Here is an 18,690-nt window from a genome sequence, read left to right as displayed (position 1 = left end):
TTTCACGAAGGATTCAGTGATTCAGCCGAATACAAAATAGTGGATTTGTTGCATCCCTAGTGGTGAGCCCTTGAAGTGGCGCCCCCCTAACACCACGGACACTGGTGTGATACCTTACAGGACATTAAATGCAAGGAATTTTTAGGATTTTCTTACCATTGGCCAGATTTGTACTAATGAAGTAACTCAAGTAAATTAATCATATGTTCTAACTGCCCAGGAACAAATTTGCCCAATGTTGGTAAATGAGTATACACTCCTTGTCTGTGTGGGTACTTCAGTTTCCTCCTGCACCCCAGGAATATGCAGGAAAGTTAATTGGTTCCTGATAAAAATGTTTATTAATGTGAAAAAATGTAAGCTCCACTTAGATAAGGACCGATGAATGATAAAGAGTCTCTTTATCATGCTGTAAAGACATGCCTGTGCTATATAAGTAAAGGATAATAATATTACAGCCTGATATCCATTGGCCTTTTTTGTCTTGATAACACTCACCTTTAGTCCTCCCAAATTACTTTTTATCTGGCATAAAGCATAGTGTCATAAATCTGAAGGCATTTAATACAATGTTTCCTATCCCTTGTGCTGGAATGTTAATGCTTTGAAAGGGTTTAGGAAAAAAACATTCCATTTTCTGTCCATTTAGCCTACTCTGGTTATTTTTCTAACAAATGCAGTTAACAAAATATCTACTCCTGGACCCTGGTATCCATATAAATAGCAACATGAGTGATAGAATAATGGAAAAATAAACAACTCCTATCCCAGCCCATTCTTACCATAGAAGCACAGACTTTTGTAACCGTTTGTAAATAGATCAGGCTATTCCCTGAAAGTGTTGGCAACTAGAAGGGTTTGAAATGTATGAAAATGCATTCCCCTGCTTGAGGTGTGCAAATCGGCATCCCATCTAAGGTATAATTCAGCCTTATTGGGTTTATTTAATGGTTAAATGATTTTTTAGTAGTCTTAGGATGTTATTTACTAAACTTCGATTTTTTTTTTTTTTCGGGTTGAGGTTTTTTAATTTTTTCGAAATTTTCAAGATTTATTATACCCCAAAGTTGCAAAAAATCTGAATCCGAAAATCTGTCATCTCAAACCTGTCAAGGTCACGTAGAAGTCAATGGCAGATGTCCCGTTTACAATTGAAGATATTGTGATCTGCGCTAGGCGTCTGAAAAATTTTGGTGTTTTGGGCGATAACCCGAAAAAATCGAGTGATTCGTTCGTCTAATCTGAAAAATTCGTACGATTTGAGTTCTTGTTCGATTTTTATTAAGTTTTTTCCCAACCCAAGTTTTTTGCGTTATTTTATCGATAAATAAGATAAAATCATGAATGGGAGTTTAGTTGAGCTTGGTTTAATAGAAACATGAGATGCATTTGAGTATTAGTAAATAACCCCTTTGAAGTACTGTATGTAGATCCATATTAAGAAAAGACCCCTTATCCGAAAATCTCCAGCCCCCCCGAGCATTAACAGATAACAGATCCCATACCTGTAATATAATACACTGGAGGGCTATGCCCATTACACTCATAACATAATCCTGCCTTTAACATCACACATAATACTCCCTGACTACAATATTAAAGTAGGAATATAAAAATGAGAATTTAAGGAACATTATTAAAACATTTCATTTAATGGGAATCGTGTAAAGATATAAATAAAAGGAGTGATTCACCTTCAAGTTAACTTTTAGGATTGAATAGTCTAAGCAGTTTTTCTACTTGCTTTCAATTTCACTCCCCCGCCCCTAATTTGCATTTGATTCGGCCGGGCAGAAGGATTCGGCCGAATCTGAATCCTGCTGGAAAAGGCCAAATCATGGCCGAATCCTGAACCGAATCCTGGATTCGCTGCATCCCTATTTAGAACCTTGCAACCAGAATGCTGAAATTGCAAACTGGAGAGCTGCTGAATAAAAAACCAAATAAGTCAAAAACCACAAGTAAAAATGTTCTCAGAATATCGTTCTTTACATTATTATACTAAAAGTGAAGTCAAAAGTGAACAACCCCTTTAATAGTCACCCACATCATGACTGTACCAGGCTCCTATACACTGGCAGAGCAGGTTGGCACAGACATTTGAGGGCATCTCCTGCATGCGCCATTTAACTGTTTGTCCTCACAAAGAAACGACACAGCGACTTAAGACTTTATTTTTTCACTTGGAGTTAACAAACCATGGACTCTGGTTTCATCACCTGGGATTCCTAATGACTGATTGACTTAAAGCAGCTAAGCTGCAAACCCTTTCAGCACTTGCTGAAGTGACCAATCAGATGGATGGTGGGTGGGGTTTATTGTATTTAATGATGTACACTGGTTTGGCTTATATACACTTGATAAAGAGCCTTGGTGCTCGAAACATGTCGTGTTAATAAAGGCACTTTTGCAGCAGTACCTCTGCGCTGTTTTGTATCGACACCTATCTCTTTTGAACCACTAACTGGGGGTTTCATACGTTTTTTGGAGAACGTTTCTCATGTTTGTTTTTGTTTTTTTGCAGTCACTGTTATTTATCATTTGTCATGTTCATTTTCATGCATATGAAGCCATCCCTGAAACGTTTTCTTGCATGGCACAGGTCTGCATGGATTGTAGTGGTAAAATAACTTTAGAGCTCTTGAGAATTGCCTTGTTAGTGGATTGCTGGAAAGATCCCCATTCAAACACATGCCGGTGGCCCTTGCTTTGAATGCATCTCCAGCAGTTTTCAGCTTTCTTGGCCAGGAAAATCAATAAATATTTAAAACTCTCGATCTGCATGAAAGATATGGTTTTCCCCCTGTCAAGGACAAACTACATTTTCCTCTCAACCTTTACTAAATCTGCCCTTTAGTTTTGCATTCTAATGTTCTTTGCCTCAGAGGTTTATTGCTCTATACAAGTAAATCGCTGTGCGAGGCTTAAGTCCCGTTAAGCTCAAACAAATCAATTTTCATTTCAGCAGAGCATCAGTGGATTTCTGACAGCAGAACAGTAATGTAATGCCGCTTCTTTGTTCTTAGGCAATATTACAAAAATGCTGCATCAAAATATATGCAGCCCCCTATTCGGTGTCTCATAGGGTTAAACAGATCCTGGTGACTATTACCAAGCAATCGGTTGCCCTTTCCTTTCTGCTGGCCTTGGTTCAAATGGGACTTGGGAGTCTGGAATTAAAAGCAGATGTGGCTTACGGGGAATTTTGTTTTGTGTAACTGAAAAATGTGAGCCCCCCTCTTTTCCCTGTTAGTGTCCCTTCTCCCAGCAGCACAACAGACCCCCAGTAGTAATACACACAATAGTCGGCTGTGAGAGCATGTTGCACGTTTCTACTCTGGTATCTGGTTTTTGCCAGCTTGTTGTTTTATAAATGATACACTTAGATAGCTGAATATTTAAATTTTTGGAAAGCTTTGTTGCTCTCCCAGCAGCAGCTGATCGTACTTCCCATGCAGGTTGTGTTGATCGACAGCTGCTAGTCTGGATCACACTGTAGCTACAGACCAATCGCACCACAATCCCCACTTGTGTATTGTCTTTTTTTTTCCCTTTGCTGCTTTTAATACAAATCTCCTTTCTTGTCAGTCGATTTTATCCACGGTGCAATTGCTCATAGGATTAAGGTTTTGTTAAAGCCTGGTTCACCTTTTCATTTAATTGTATTAGGGAGCTAGCACACGGGCAGATTCGGGGAGATTTAGTCGCCTGGCGACTAATTGCCTCTTCTGCGGGGCCACAATCTCCCCGAACTGCCATCCCCCCACCTTCATCCTGCTATAATGAGAAAACGCCAGTGCCAATGCACTCGCGGCGTTTCGATTTCCGAAGTCGCCCAAAAGTTGCCTCACGAGGTCCGTTGAGAGTGCGTTATCGCTGGCGTTTTCTCATTATAGCAGGCGGAAGGCAGTTCGGGGAGATTGTCGCCCTGCAGAAGAGGCGATTAGTCACCAGGCGACTAAATCTCCCCGAATCTGCCCATGTGCTTGAACCCTTATGTTGTAGAAGGAAATAATGAACAGGTATGGGACTTGTTGCCCAGAATGCTCAGGACCTGGGTTTTTCCAGATAGGGGATGTTTCTGTAATTTGGAACTCCATACCTTAAATCTTTTAAACATTAATTTATCCCAATAGGCTGGTTTTGCTTTCAGTTAGGACTAATCATATCTTTGTTTGGATCAAGTACAAGCTACTGTATTGTTATTACGTAGAAAAAGGAAATCATTTTTTAAATTTTGCGGGTTTTGGTTAAAATGGGGTGTATGGGAGATGGCCTTTCCATAATAGAGCATTTGTTTTTACATGGGGTCAGTGACCCTCGTTTGAAAGCTGGAAACAGTCAGAAGAAGAAGGCAAATAATTCAAAAACTATATAAAAAAAAATAAAATAACGAAGACCAACTGAAAAGTTTCTTAGAATGGGCCATTCTGTAACATACTAAAAGTTAACTTAAAGGCAAACCAGCCCTTTAATACACTATAGGAACCTAATATTATCTCTTTAGGGGGAACATAGGTAGTACTCCTTTGATATCCCTCATGTGACATTTTTTTCCACTTTTCCCCCTGTGTTTGTGCATGGGAGACACATTTGTAGGACACATTTCAGGCCTCCGTGGCACCATAATACTAGTTAAAGGCAAACTATCCTTTTCTCTTGTTTTGAAGTCTTCTGCTGTCAGAGGCAATCTCCCAGAATAAATGAGATTTATCTCCTCCTTCATGAGCGCAGGCCTGAGCTGCCCTGCAACGCCATTTTTGTCATTATTTGGGAAGCAAAATGTATCCAGCTGTAGCATCTAATAGCTTTTTGTCTGGCTGCAGCCGTCCTTATCAGCTTATGTCAGGAGCCAGTATCACAAATGGCAGCAAACGGCATGAGTGAGATAGACAAGGGCGAGACTAAGCACCCGGTGCCAGTCATTTATGAACATAAGCCCTTCTGTCACAGCAAGTGAGTGTATAGGCACTGTATCACCCATAGTGCATCAGCAATCCTAATGTCAGCCCCAAAGGCAGGAGACCTGGTTTCAAATCTGCTGCTTTCTTATCGAGATTCTTCTTATTCTTCAAAGAGTCAATTATTCACTTAAAAGGATTTTTTTGGAGGATGGGGGACAAGAATCCCCTTTTTTTATGATTTGTTTTATCCCTTTGCTACCAAACAAAGGAGATTATGAACTACCCTACTGAACTGAAACCATTTTTTATGGCTCACGGTCAAAAATGCAAAGAAAAGAATAATGAAATATAATATATTCTTATAATGAAATGGCAAATAATGCCATTGAACTTTGTTCATTTCCCACCAAGGTGCATTAAGCAATGGAACTAAAGAGTAAAATACACACAGTGGGCCCCAGTAAAGGACATCTCCTAACAAGCCTTTCTTCTTTCCACCATAGACCTGTTGGAAGAGGATCATTTCAATGTGCCTGTAAGTTCCTTGGCCAATGGGATTTTCAAACCTGCAGTTTTTGGCCAGATAATGGTCAGGCAGGCCATATAGGGGACTTGGTCTGTAGCCCCTGTATGGCCACATTTACAGGTTATACCATCTCCTTTTTAGGGCAGAGACACCCGATCAGATTCAGGGAGATTTACTCGCCCAGCAACAAATCTCCTTCTTTTCGGGCGACTAATCTCCCCGAACTGCCTCCCGTCGGCTAGAATGTAAATCGCTGCAAGATGGCAATCAATGTGCTTTGTTTTCCGAAGTCACCCAGAAGGTGCCTCATGAGGAAATGAAGCGCTCCGATTGCCATCCAGCCGGCGATTTACATTCTAGCCAGCGGGAGGCAGTTCGCGGAGATCTGTCGGCCCCCGAAGAAGGGGTGATTTATTGCCGGGCAACTAAATCTACACGAATCTGAGCGTGTCTTCCCTTAAACTTCTTTTTTCCTCTTCTTTTCAAATTTTTTTTTTTTTTTTTCAGTTCTGATTGATTTGCCTTTTTTGACTGGCTGTACTTTGTATGAGCTGCTACATAAGCTGTATCCATGTTGGTGAGTTCCAAAGATAAATTAAAGAAACCCATAATATTTCTTTAAGTATCCTTAACGCATAGTATCACATATTATGGAAAGACCCATTATCCAAAAAAAAAAAACAGGCCCCAACAAACTCTTAACAAAGAGACTTTTGCATCCTTAGGGTAAGGGCAGACCTGGCGATTCGGGGAGATTTAGTCGCCTGCCGACTACTCGCCTCTTCTTTGGGGCGACTATAATGAAAAATCTTCTGCCACATGGCACATGCGGCGCTTCGTATTCCGAAATTGCCCGAACTTTCCTCGTGAGGTGACTTTGGATAACGAATTGCCACATGTGCCATGCCGCAGGCGATTTTTCATTATAGCCGGTGGAAGACAGGGGGAAGCTATTCGGGGAGATTAGTCGCCCCAAAGAGGCAAATAGTTGCCAGGCGACGAAATCTCCCCGAATCGCCAGGTCTGCCCTTACCCATAAATCTTGCTAAATGATCTTATTTAATTAGCAATTAAATCCATCTACTCAAGTGTCTTTTGCCATTTTGAAGCATAAAATAGACATAAATAAGATATCCCTCATCTAAACAGAATAATTCAGTCTTTCAGATGTTATTTGCTGTGGGTTTGTACATTTGCCTTTCAGATTGTATCATTCCCCCTATTCTTTTTTTGGACATACTTCTAACCTCCATGCCCCCCATGATCTGCAGTATTTTTTTAGTGTGATCCCAGTGAGTGTGATGTGATTGGCAGACAGTAAAAAAAAAAATGGCTGCACTGGGTACTAACCTTTATTCCCCAGAGAGGAGTCACTGAAGTCTGTAAACCATATGTTTCCTAAGGAGGGAGAGGAGTACATCTACTTTTTTTTTTTTTTTCATTTGTATTGTATTGTGTGTTTATTTATATAGCACCACAAGTGTAAGCAGTGCTTTATAAGGCATAAACATGAACAGGGCTACAGTTCATATAAATCCAACTAATGAGAATAATTAGATACATAAGTGCTAGGAATGTCAGTACATAGTTAGGATGAGGTCCCTGCCCAATGAGTTTATTAGGGATGCACCGAATTCGGGATTTGGCCAGGATTCTTCCTTTTCCCCTTCCAACCCCTAATTTGCATTTGCAGCAGGCAGCTACCCTCCGTTTTCCTGGCAATATCGCCTGAAATGGTCTTTTTAGTTGATGGACAAATCGTACATTTAAACGATCGTTTTGAGATAATCGTGGTCTCACGATAACAAAGATCTTTACATCTTTGTTATCTTTACATTTATGGCCAGCTTTGAGGTATGAAGCTCCAAATTACAGAAAGATCCATTATCCAGGATTCGGTTCGTGATTCGGCCAGGATTCGGCCTTTTTCAGCAGGATTCGGATTCGGCCGAATCCTTCTGCCTGGCCGAACCAAATCCAAATCCTAATTTGCATATGCAAATTAGAGACGGGGAGGGAAATCGCATGATGCTTTGTCACAAAACAAGGAAGTAAAAAAGTTTGCATATGCAAATCTTTCACAAAAGATTCGGGGGTTTGGCTGAATCTAAAATAGTGGATTCGGTGCATCCCTAGAGTTTATGATCTATGATTACTGATCCAGTTGAAAATTAAGCCTTTTTCTTGTATTGTAGTTGTCTGTCCTGTTGTGTCATTAATACTTTCCCAGTGGGGTATGCCCCTTTCTTCTCCCCCTGTATTTCCATCATTGTATTCATATCAGCTGATGTTATTAGGCATATAGGGAGGGAGTGTTCAGGAGATGTACACAGGGATATATAGATATATCTTTTAAGGGTAAGGGCAACCAATCAAGGGTCACAAGCAGTTATCCCTGGTTAGTGAATAATTTGAATACAATGTATAACTTTAAACTATTTTATAACTGAAATGGTACATACACCCTGTATAAAGCATTACGGGTTAACAAATACGAAGCAGGGATAACTGCTTGTGACCCTTGATTGGTTTTAAACAAAAAAGGGGCGGGATCACTTGGGTTTAAATTCTGTACTCGACCCCCTACTGACAGATACACCTATGACTAAGCGCCGGAGGGTGCGAAACGCGTAAGGTGGGGTATGTGGGGTAGTATGTACTAGTTACTGTTTTAATGTGAATAACAATAAATTAATATTTTTTACTTGAAGAGGCCTTGGGACTTATATCGTTTTTGATATAAACTTTTCTGCAAATTGATGCCTGGACCTCTCCCATTGCTTTATTCATGAACTCGGCAGGTTTTAGGTGGCGAATAGTCAAATTCAAATTTTTAAAAAGCCAGCGTTTGTTAAATCTTGAATTTCTAATTAAAATTAGAATCGAGTTTGGATAATTCACAAATTTAAATTGGACCCTTAATAAATCTGCCCCTAAATGTATACATGATTTTCTAGTAGACTTAAGGTATGAAGATCCAACTTATGGAAAGATCCATTATCCAGAAAGCCCCAGGTGCCTAGAATTCTGGATAACAGGTCCCATACCTGTACTTGCTTAATTTCTATTAATAAAATCCTTTTGCAGGGGTAAATTTTAATGGGTTTGCTTGACTAAATATACACCTAAAGCAATGAAACATGGGCCTCCCTTAAATAGAGTGGATATTCTTACATCTTTCAAAATGTGAGGGATAGCTTTATTGTATTTTACAGCGCACTCTAATTTAATTCTTCTAACCTTACCCATAAACATATCCCGTGAGAACTCCCCAATTTCATGTACGGCTCAAAACCCAGTAATATGGATGTTAGAGAGCACACGAGCAGCACATTTCGAGACAACATCTTGAAAGGATATTGTATTCTGGGAAATCATTTGTTCTTTTCCTTACATATTAAATATCATTTTGCGGTTTCCCCTTTTCAGCCGAATGGGTTTCCCAGATGTCCTTCATCCCACCGCTCAGCAGCGATTCTGCATCTAAGCACAACAGCCTTGTAGGCCAATTAAACCGCAATGTCTGTGGGTGCTTTTCTAGGTTATTTGGACACAACTATAATGAAGCTTTGAGCTGGAAACCGTATTAAGGGGATGTAAAAAGTCAGTTTCTGCACAGCTTTTTGTTGGCATTGGGTAAAGAAGGCATTTGCCCTGAGCCCCAGCATCAGAGAGACCGCTTGGGGGGGGGATTATTAAAACTATGGATTAAAGTTGTTTCACCCCTTCAAACCAAACTCTAGGTCCTCGGCTACTGAGATGGTATGACTTTGTTCCAGATGCATTTCTACAAATTACGAAGGACTTTTCAGGTCATATACAAATGCAGCCGACGTGATTTATGTAGAAGTGCTGAGCACAATATTCATAGCCATATTGTATTGATAGGAAAGGAACAGAAGAGCCTGATATCAGCACTATTGCACACTGAAGTGCAAAGCATAGCAGCCTTTACTCTCCGGATCTCGCTGTAATTGGATCTGGTTAGAGAAGAGCTCTGCTTGCTGTGAGATATATTGTAGCAAAAGTGTAATTGACCCTACAAATGTTCAAAGGACAAGTTTCATTAAGTTTTAAGTAATATACTTGGAAGAAATACTGTACATCCTGAGGTCCATTTCTATACTAGCTTTCTCATTTCATGTGTGGTGCAATGTGTGTGCACCCTGGGGCCCGTGTTCCAGTTGCTCAAGCTGAGACGAATTTTGCTTTTAACACGGCACAAGGCTGTTAATAACCTTGCGGTTGTGCATAAACTGTTCTTGAGCAGTCTGTGGGACTGACCTGAATGGTTTAGTAGAGTTTATATTCTATTTAGGTGCAGATTAAAATGACATTATTTTGGCCACCACTAGAGGTGCTGTTGCTGTTATTACTGATGGAAAATAGAATAATGATTTAGTGCTTTCATATGGCACAAACTAAAGAAAATAAAGAAAAGATAAGATGACATTTCATAATTAAGAGACCCTCCAATAGATTTTAATGGACACCACTGGCTGCCCAAGGGCTCTGTAGTTTATCTGTTGTTTTTGGATTCTGCCAAATACCATATGATACACAAAATATTCTGTTGAATGCTAAACCAAATCCAATCAGCCAAATCTTGCAAAAAGTGCTGGGATTGGCCAAGTCCAGTTCCAAAACCAAATCCAGCATCTGGTGCTGCATCAGTATAAATTTCTATGTGTGACCTCGTCATTTCAGTTAACTTCATCCTTGAAGTTTGGAGGCATACAATCCTTTTATAGTTTTTCTTTATTCTAAGCATTATATATATATGGTACAAGAGAAGTTCTTCACCAGCCAAGGGAATTCTAAGCACATTGCCACCGAGGAATACAAACAGAGGATGCACAATACAGAATAACACAATGGGTATACAGAATAGCAATGTATTTTAGGCCTAGACTAGTTACAGTGCAAGTACTGCTTTGAAGTGTCTGACAGGCTGAAGTTCCTTTTATAAGTATCTATTCTAATCGTATAGAAGAGTCTGTACTTTCACTTGAATATTCTCAGCTGTAACTGACAACGGTACTGTTCTACTGTGACATTGGATGGAGAGAGATTCTATCCAGGCAGAGAATCAACATTGTGTGGATTTAAAAGTAGAGAAGTCCCTGCCGAGTCTACGGAGAATATGTTAACTTGGGGGAGTATATCAGATTCAGATCCACGTGGAATAAATTAAATACAACTGGAATTAGTACAGAAAATGCAAGTTTATGGGGGATTCAGCCAGAAGCTTTATTCTCACTTGCCCCCTCATCCTCCCCATCCCATTTGCTTTAAAGAAAAAATATCACGGGGGCCTTTCACTTGACTCCCTTAATTTCTCAAAGGTCTCCAGTTTTGCTTTGAAACATACAACATACAGAATTCTAATTTGCATATGCAAATTAGGGGTGGGAAGGGGAAAACATTTCTTTACTTCCTTGATTTCCCTCCCCACCCCTAATTTACATATAGGTTCGGCCGGCCAGAAGGATTTGGCGGAATCCTTCTGAAAAAGGCCGAATTCCAAACTGAATCCTGGATTCGGTACATCCCTGATTTTTTCATGGAAAAGAAAAAAACTCGAAATTTTTGAGATACATTATACCCCGATGCTGCTAAAAGTCAGAATCTGAAAATCCGCCATCTCAGACCTGTCGTATAAGTCAGTGGGAGAGGCACCAATCCCAATTTGAAGTTATCATGGTCTGCGCTGGGTTTTTGCCTGAAAATCCAACCTTTTCTGAGTTTTCAGGTAAAAACCCGAAAAAAATCGAGCGATTTCGGTTTTTATCTATTTTATTGAGCTTATTCACAATCCTATTAGATCTAATTTTTTGTATTAATAAGCTAAAATCGGCATGGGTGTTTGGTCGAGCTTTTTTATTAATATTATGAGATAAATTCGGATTTTAGTAAATAATCCCCATGATTGCAAGTGAAAGCAGAATTAGTTTATCCCTTCTGTTCTCTGGTTCTGACTCTAACGCATCGTTTTTTGCTACATAGTTGCAGAAGTCCAAAGCAGCAGTGCAGAGAATATTAAATTGCTTTTGATCGCAATTACTATAAATCCAGATTAATGAATGCATAGTGGAAAGTTGCTTAGATTTACATATTCTACATTGTGGCCAAATGCTACCTGTAAGGCCAGATATTTAGATCTTGTTGGTTGTGTCTGTAAATAACAGCTGAAGGATAAAAGGGGTAATTCACCTTCAACTTTTATTATGTTATAGAATGGCCAATTCTAAGCAACTTTTCAATTGGCCATCGTTATTTATTTTTTAAAGTTTTTGAATGAATTGCCTTTTTCTTTTGACACTCTCCAGCTTTCAAATGGGGGTCAAATGCTCTGAAAGGCTAAAACTATTTTGTTATTGCTACTTTTTATTACTTGTCTTTCTATTCAGGCCTCTCCTATTCATATTCCAGTCTCTCATTTAAATGAATGTATGGTTACTAGGGTAACTCGGACCATAGCAACCACACAGCTGAAATTGCAAACTGGAGAGCTGCTGAATAAAAAGCTAAATAATTTAAAAGCCACAAATAATAAACAATGAAAACCCAGTTGCAAATTGTCTTAAAATATCAGTGTCTACATCATACTAAAAGTTCATTTAAAGGTGAACAACCCCTTTAAGTGCAGCAGAGAAACAATGAGCTTAGTGACTATGAAGATTTTCATTAATCCAAGTCATGGTATATCACTTTGTTGAACTGAAGAAGCTGCTCAGATGAGTAGTGAAATGTCTTCAATGATTACTCAGCAAGTCCAGTTGTTTTAGAGTGAGCTTCATGTTTTCTCTTTGACCTGTGTATTGTTGGCCATGCAAATTCTGCTTCCTTGTGGCCACATTGTGGCATTTGAACAGTTAACAGATTTCAGGGGAGGAGTAAGAAGAAAGAGGGCAGCCTCTGGAGCACATTCAGTGGGGGGCTTAAGGCTGTGAGCTCAATTGCAGGACGAGCTGTGTTTGCAGCAGTCACCGAGCTCCTGGATTGTGTTTGACTCTCTGTTTAGTCACTACACAAAGTACCTGCAGAACAGAATTCCTTATCAGTGTGTAAGGATGTCTATTGTGTAAGGATGTCTTCCTGACCGGTGCAGGCTGCGGCATGAGGAGTGACCCCAGTGGGTGGATAAAGGAAGCTGGGTTCTGTGTCTGTGTGTGCTCAGGTGTTCCAAGGAATTCAGTTTATCTGCTCCTAGAAAGGTGAAACAACATCACGGCTGAAAGGGACAGACAGAATTCTATAGTGTTACTTGCCTGCGGGAGCCTCCACTCACCATGACGCAAGTCTTAGTGCAGACGGATTGCAATCTGAACTCTGTTTGTGAGCATCTCGATCGATGTTGCCTTGACAGCTTAAAGGAGCCAGGGGCCAAACGCCCAGCCAATACCGGGGCCCGACTGTGGGGCAGAGTGCGCAATAAGCTGCTCCGACAAAAGGTAACGAAACTATACAATGCATTTGCTCTCCGCTCCGCTCATCATATGCTGAACTTGGGCATTAGGTCTTTTATTCCGCACTGTTATTAGCCAAGCTTATTAACTGCTTAGATTTTTTTTAAATTAAAGGTTAAAATCTGGATTTAAAAGTTTTCTGGCAAAGACCCAGGATAATAAGTATATGAAGGTCAGGTTGTTGGGGATGCTGGGAGTTGTAGTTCTATAACACCTGTAGACAGGTCTTACCAAAAAGTATTTTGCCTTGGGCGCCCACAGTGTTGGTAGCTTTGATCTCCTCCCATGGATTTCCTCGCATATATCCCCCATTTTTCTTTACAGCCCACCTGAAAATCCTCTTGATTCTCTGTGAACTCATTTGGCCGCTGGTAATACTGAGCTGGCATTCTGCTATATGGCGCTATGTAAATAGATGATGATGATGGTCATTTTTCCCTCAGGATCCATGGACACTTACTATAACGGGCAGATTCATCAAGGGTCAAATTGAAAAAACTTCGGAATTCGAATTCAAAAAGACCAATCAAAATTAAGTTGACGGTTTTTTTTGGTCGAATAGATCCGTATTCGGCCGATTAGATCTGTGTTCGGCTGAATACGAATCGAAGGAATATCGCAATTCGATTTCAAAGTTTTTCCCAAAAAAACCTCAATAGGTTCTAGGAGGTTCCCATAGGCTAAACCAGCAATTTGGCAGGTTTTAGATGGCGAATTAAATTTTAATATTAAAACTTTCTATTTTCGAATCGAATTTAGACTATTCCCTAGTCGAAGTACACAAAAAAATAGCTCAAAATTCGATTCTTTTCATTCGAAAAATTCCCCTCGACCTTTGATAAATCTGCCCCTAAGTGTCAGGCAGCATTACTGCTCTGTTTATATTCACAAGATTCACTTCTAGGGGACGTCGCTTTTTAGCATAGCAACACTTTTCTAATATTCATATATTGAAACATTCTGTGCCGAGTTATTACTATTCTTACGTTGCATGGCAGCCTCTCAACCCCTGGACATCCCGGGTTCCCATTGGCTGTTCTCTGTTCATTTAAAGGAACAGTAACAGCAAATAAATAGTGTTAAAAAGTAATGGAAGTATCATGTAGTGCTGCCTGCACTGGTAAAACAGATGTGTTTGCATCAGAAACACTACTATATTTCATATAAACAAGCTGTTGTGTACCAATGGTGGAAATTGAAAAAAGCCTATATGGCACAGGTTAAATAGTGGATAACAGATAACACTATTATGTTCTACAGAGCTTATCTGCTGTGTAACCTGAGCCTTTTCTCCTTTGAAAACACACCAGTTTTACCAGTGTATGGCAGCATTGCATTATATTACTTTAAAACACTTTCATTTTTTGATGTTACTGTTCCTTTAAACTCCAGGCAGCTCTCAGTGTTCCTAACAGGCCAGATATCCCTTATCTGTAGCTAAACCTACAGATAAGGACTGGTGAGTAACGAGAGTCACTAATGACCTCACCTGTACTCATAGATACATTATCATTTTAGGAAGTGCTGCCTCATTATTGCTACATAGGGAGCCAGTTACCTGATCCTATGATTAGTTTGTGTGGTCCATGGACAGAGGGGGGGCCCTGAAATCTTTCATACAACAGCTTCCAGTTTGGAGGCTACTAGTGGAGGCTAACAGCCTTGATTTTGTGCTGGAGGCATATTATAACAGAGCAGAACTGGTGTTTAGTCTCAAAATCTTCAGGGTGATGTAACAGAAGTCCTATGGATCCCAGTTGTCTCCAAACACCCCTGTTCCCAGTCATTACCAGCTATTAAATTCTACTGACTTTAACCAGTTTCATTTGTTTCCTCCATATGTCGCACTGTATTGGAAACATCGGTGTATGGGCTTATGAGTGGTAAATAACTGAACACAGTTGCTAACACAGCCTTTGAACCCACAGTAATGCTGAATCAAATTTAAAAAAATCATATTTTATTGCAGCTCATAGATGGGTTAATCTATTGATGTACAGCTGAGCTGTCCAACTGGAAGCCCATGGGCTAGATGTGGTTCTCTATAGGGCCCTCCATTTTTGGATGCCTCAGTCACTGACTCACTGGGTCTCATTTATAGACACTGGGCAAATTTGCACCTGGGCAGTAACCCATAGCAACCAATCAGTGATTAGCTTTTTTCAGTCAGCTGCAGGTTGAACACTGAAAGCAATATTGGTTGCCACAGGTTATTGCCCAGGTGCAAATTTGCCCAGTGTTTATAAATGAGCCCCAGTGACTCCACCAACTTCTTGGTATGACTATGGCGAGTGATAGAGTCTGTCCCCCCCCCCAAATGGAGACCAAAACTTTACATTGGTTATACATATAATGATAATTTTAAGAAAATTCCCGGTGTTTCTGGTATTTTTTTGCATATGTTTTTTTTTTACCTTGCACCTGGGTTGACATTGGAGAGGGAGTGCTGTCCTTAGTAATTAATTATTTATATATATATATATATATATATATATATATATATATATATATATATATATATGAATAAAGTACCCCCTATTGTATATTATATATATGGTATATTATAAGTTACCAAGGAGTTTCATCATGACTATATAAAAACAAAAAGGCCGAAGGCTGAGTGTTTTTATACAGGTCATGGAACTCCGAGGTAAACAATGTTAGACCATGCATCCAATATGAGGGATTTATAAGTTTTTCTATAAGCTCTATCCATTCAGTTTATCACACATTTCCTGTGCTTTCAATTAGCTCACCGTTCTAATGTAGTGGTTCGGGTGCAACAAGCCCCGAACCCTGCTCTTATTGGTGCCCCAAAAAAGGGGGAGAAAGACCTTGTGTCCAAAGTATTTTTTACATGTAAAATTATACAGATAGGCTTACCCTTTCAGTAATGTGACCCGGATGCTGCCGCCCCGAGTCCGTCGCTAAGGAGACAATCCGCTAAGGTGACTTCTAATATCCTCATATTTTCCAGCAAGGGGTACTTTTTTTATTATAATACACAAGTTTTAGTGAGACATATGACGAAAATGACATCACTACTCACCGTTTATAACCATATAATTTAGATATTCATGGCTCTTGTGTATTATATATATATATATATATATATATATATATATATATATATATATATATATATATATATATATATATATATATATATATATATAATACACAAGAGCCATGACAATCCTGTAAATTATATCCTTATAACGGTGAGTTCTGATGTCATCAGTTATAAACGGTGAGTTCTGATGTCATTTCTGTCACATGACTCACTGAAACTTTGGCCTCGTGTTTTTATATGGTCATGAAACTCCTCGGTAACTTATAATATCCTTATATTTTACAAGAGGGGGTACTTTATTCACTATATATTATAATTTAGTCTATGAGTTTCATATAACAAACTAGTGATGTAATATCAATTTACATATTAATATAATTTGACTCTCATTAATTAATAGGCTCGTTATTCAAGCACCCTCCTAATTAATAGTGACTTTTTAGGAATGGCAGGTCCCTTCAGAAAAGAGACGAAGAAAGAAAATGAAGTTTTGCTTGTGTAACTGTGGCTCCATTGGTTGCTTGAGATGTGCTGATAGAATGGTTCCTTAGCTGGCTCAACATGATGAGGATATGATCACTATAGGCTTGTCTGGGAATGTCCCAGGACCTTATGAGTCAAAAGGTTCTTTTGTATAAACAGAAAATGATGCTGCAGTCTGGCAGATGATATCATGGTGCTGGGAGAAGAGTCTTGCTTGGTCGCCAAAGTGAATCATTCTAGTGTTTTTATCTCTGCGTTGTGTTTATTCATATGTACATATAAAGGTATATTCAGAATTTTATACAAACCAGGCAACTAACATTCAGCCAAGAATATTGGTCAAGTATGGTTTTTTTACACAAGTGCTTTTCTTTTTTTGAAACACGAGCCCCTCTATCTGGTTTTAAATGCTTGTGGTTCCTCTGTGCAAATTAACAACACTGGCCCACCGCTGCCCTGAGTATATTTATACTGAGATACTGAAAGCTTTGGGTGGTCCCACAAAGTCTGTCTTCATGCTCAGGGCCTTATACATTCTATCTTACACATATGCAATTCCCTTTAATCTTGCAGTTGCTTTCCAAAGTCAGGGGCTATTTTAAAACCTCTAGGGCATGTGCCTTATTTAAAGGAATATTCCAAACACTTTTTTCTCAGTTCAGTTGTTTTCAGACTGTTCATCGGGATTAAAGACTTTTTTTTTTAAATTGGTTTTCATTCTTTTATTTTTTACCATTAGTCAAAAAAATTAAAGCATAATGTTCCTCTCGGGTCAGTGATCCGGGTGCAAATTCTGAATGGTTACAATTTGCTACATTAGTTGATACATTTCTCAGCAGCATCTCTGCAGTATTAGCAACTATTGTATCAATTCTAACAGCTGCCTTTTATGAAACTCGGGGATTCTGCTCAGCTGGGACAAAGATAAGAAATGTATCAACTAAATGTATCCATTTAGAACAGTTTAGAGAGTCGGCGACCCCCCCTGCCTTCCCAGAGCAGTTTCAGGAAGACATTAGAAGGTGAAAATTTTAATTTGAAACTTCGGTATTTGAAAAACAGTCGCAGATACAAAATAGAAAGTAATTGGGGAAAAAAGTATTTATTTCTGGTGAACTATCTGAAAACAAATGAATTGAAAAAAATATTGGAAGGTGAACAACCCCATTAAAGGGATACTGTCATGGGAAAACATGTTTTTTTTCAAAACGCATCAGTTAATCGTGCGGCTCCATCAGAATTCTGCACTGAAATCCAATTCTCAAAAGAACAGATTTTTTAATAATTAATTTTGAAATCTGACATGGGGCTAGACATATTGCCAGTTTCCCAGCTGCTCCCAGTCATGTGACTTGTGCCTGCACTTGGATGGAACTACTTTCTGGCAGGCTGTTATTTCTTCTACTTAACGTTCCTGAATCAGTCTCAGTGGGACTTGGCTTTTACTATTGAGTGTTGTTCTTAGATCTACCAGGCAGCTGTTATCTTGTGTTAGGGAGCCATTATCTGGTTACCTTCTCATTGTTCTGTTGTTAGGCTGCTGGGGGGGGGGGAGGCGGGGGGTGATATCACTCCAACTTGCAGTACAGCAGTAAAGAGTGACTGAAGTTTATCAGAGCACAAGTCACATGACTAGGGGCAGCTGGGAAACTGACAATATGTCTAGCCCCATGTCAGATTTCAAAATTGAATATAAAGAAATCTGTTTGCTCTTTTCAAAAACAGATTTCAGTGCAGAATTCTGCTGGAGCAGCACTATTAACTGATGCGTTTTGAAAAAACCATGTTTTCCCATGACAGGATCCCTTTAAAGATATAAATGCATATGCCCAGGCCTCAACTAGACTTTCTTTTGCCTGATTTGTTACTTAAAGCAAAATACTGTGTCACTTCCAAACTGCACATAGCACCTGGGATCAGTTTACTGCAGTCCTTCCCATCACCAGCAATGCTCCTGATAATTAGAAACATGCAGAGGGGCACACGTTTCCTGTTTAGCTTTGATATTTGTGCTGGATGTAACTGATTCCATGCTATAAGCACACTTAGGCAACGTAACTTGGAAATCCGTGTGCAATGCGTATTTTAGAGGGGTTGCTCTGCTAAAATACCCTTTTGTGTCGAAGAAATAGAGGCATATAGAAAGCTAGACTCTGCGTAACTTTATATACTGTACAAGATTGTGGATAGTTATTTGAGCATGACATTGTTAAAGGGGTGGTTCAACATTAAGTT

At 39.4% G+C, this 18,690-nt stretch overlaps 1 protein-coding gene across 6 annotated transcripts in view; it reads left to right on the top strand.

The window, feature by feature from the left end:
- The window catches only part of abr.L (ABR, RhoGEF and GTPase activating protein L homeolog), a 262,424-nt gene that overhangs the window by 224,473 nt on the left and 19,261 nt on the right, over positions 1 to 18,690 (top strand). The window contains exon 1 of one of the 6 annotated variants that reach the window (XM_018244808.2): positions 12,403 to 12,884. Within the exon in view, the coding sequence (XP_018100297.1) occupies positions 12,723 to 12,884 (162 nt within the window). The 5' untranslated portion in view covers positions 12,403 to 12,722. 6 annotated transcript variants of the gene reach the window in all.

This window comes from Xenopus laevis, chromosome 2L, assembly GCF_017654675.1.
Source record: "Xenopus laevis strain J_2021 chromosome 2L, Xenopus_laevis_v10.1, whole genome shotgun sequence".
In the NCBI taxonomy this organism is placed as follows: domain Eukaryota; kingdom Metazoa; phylum Chordata; class Amphibia; order Anura; family Pipidae; genus Xenopus; species Xenopus laevis.
Note: the sequence above shows the minus strand (reverse complement) of the source record. Positions and strands in the feature narration are given on the sequence as shown.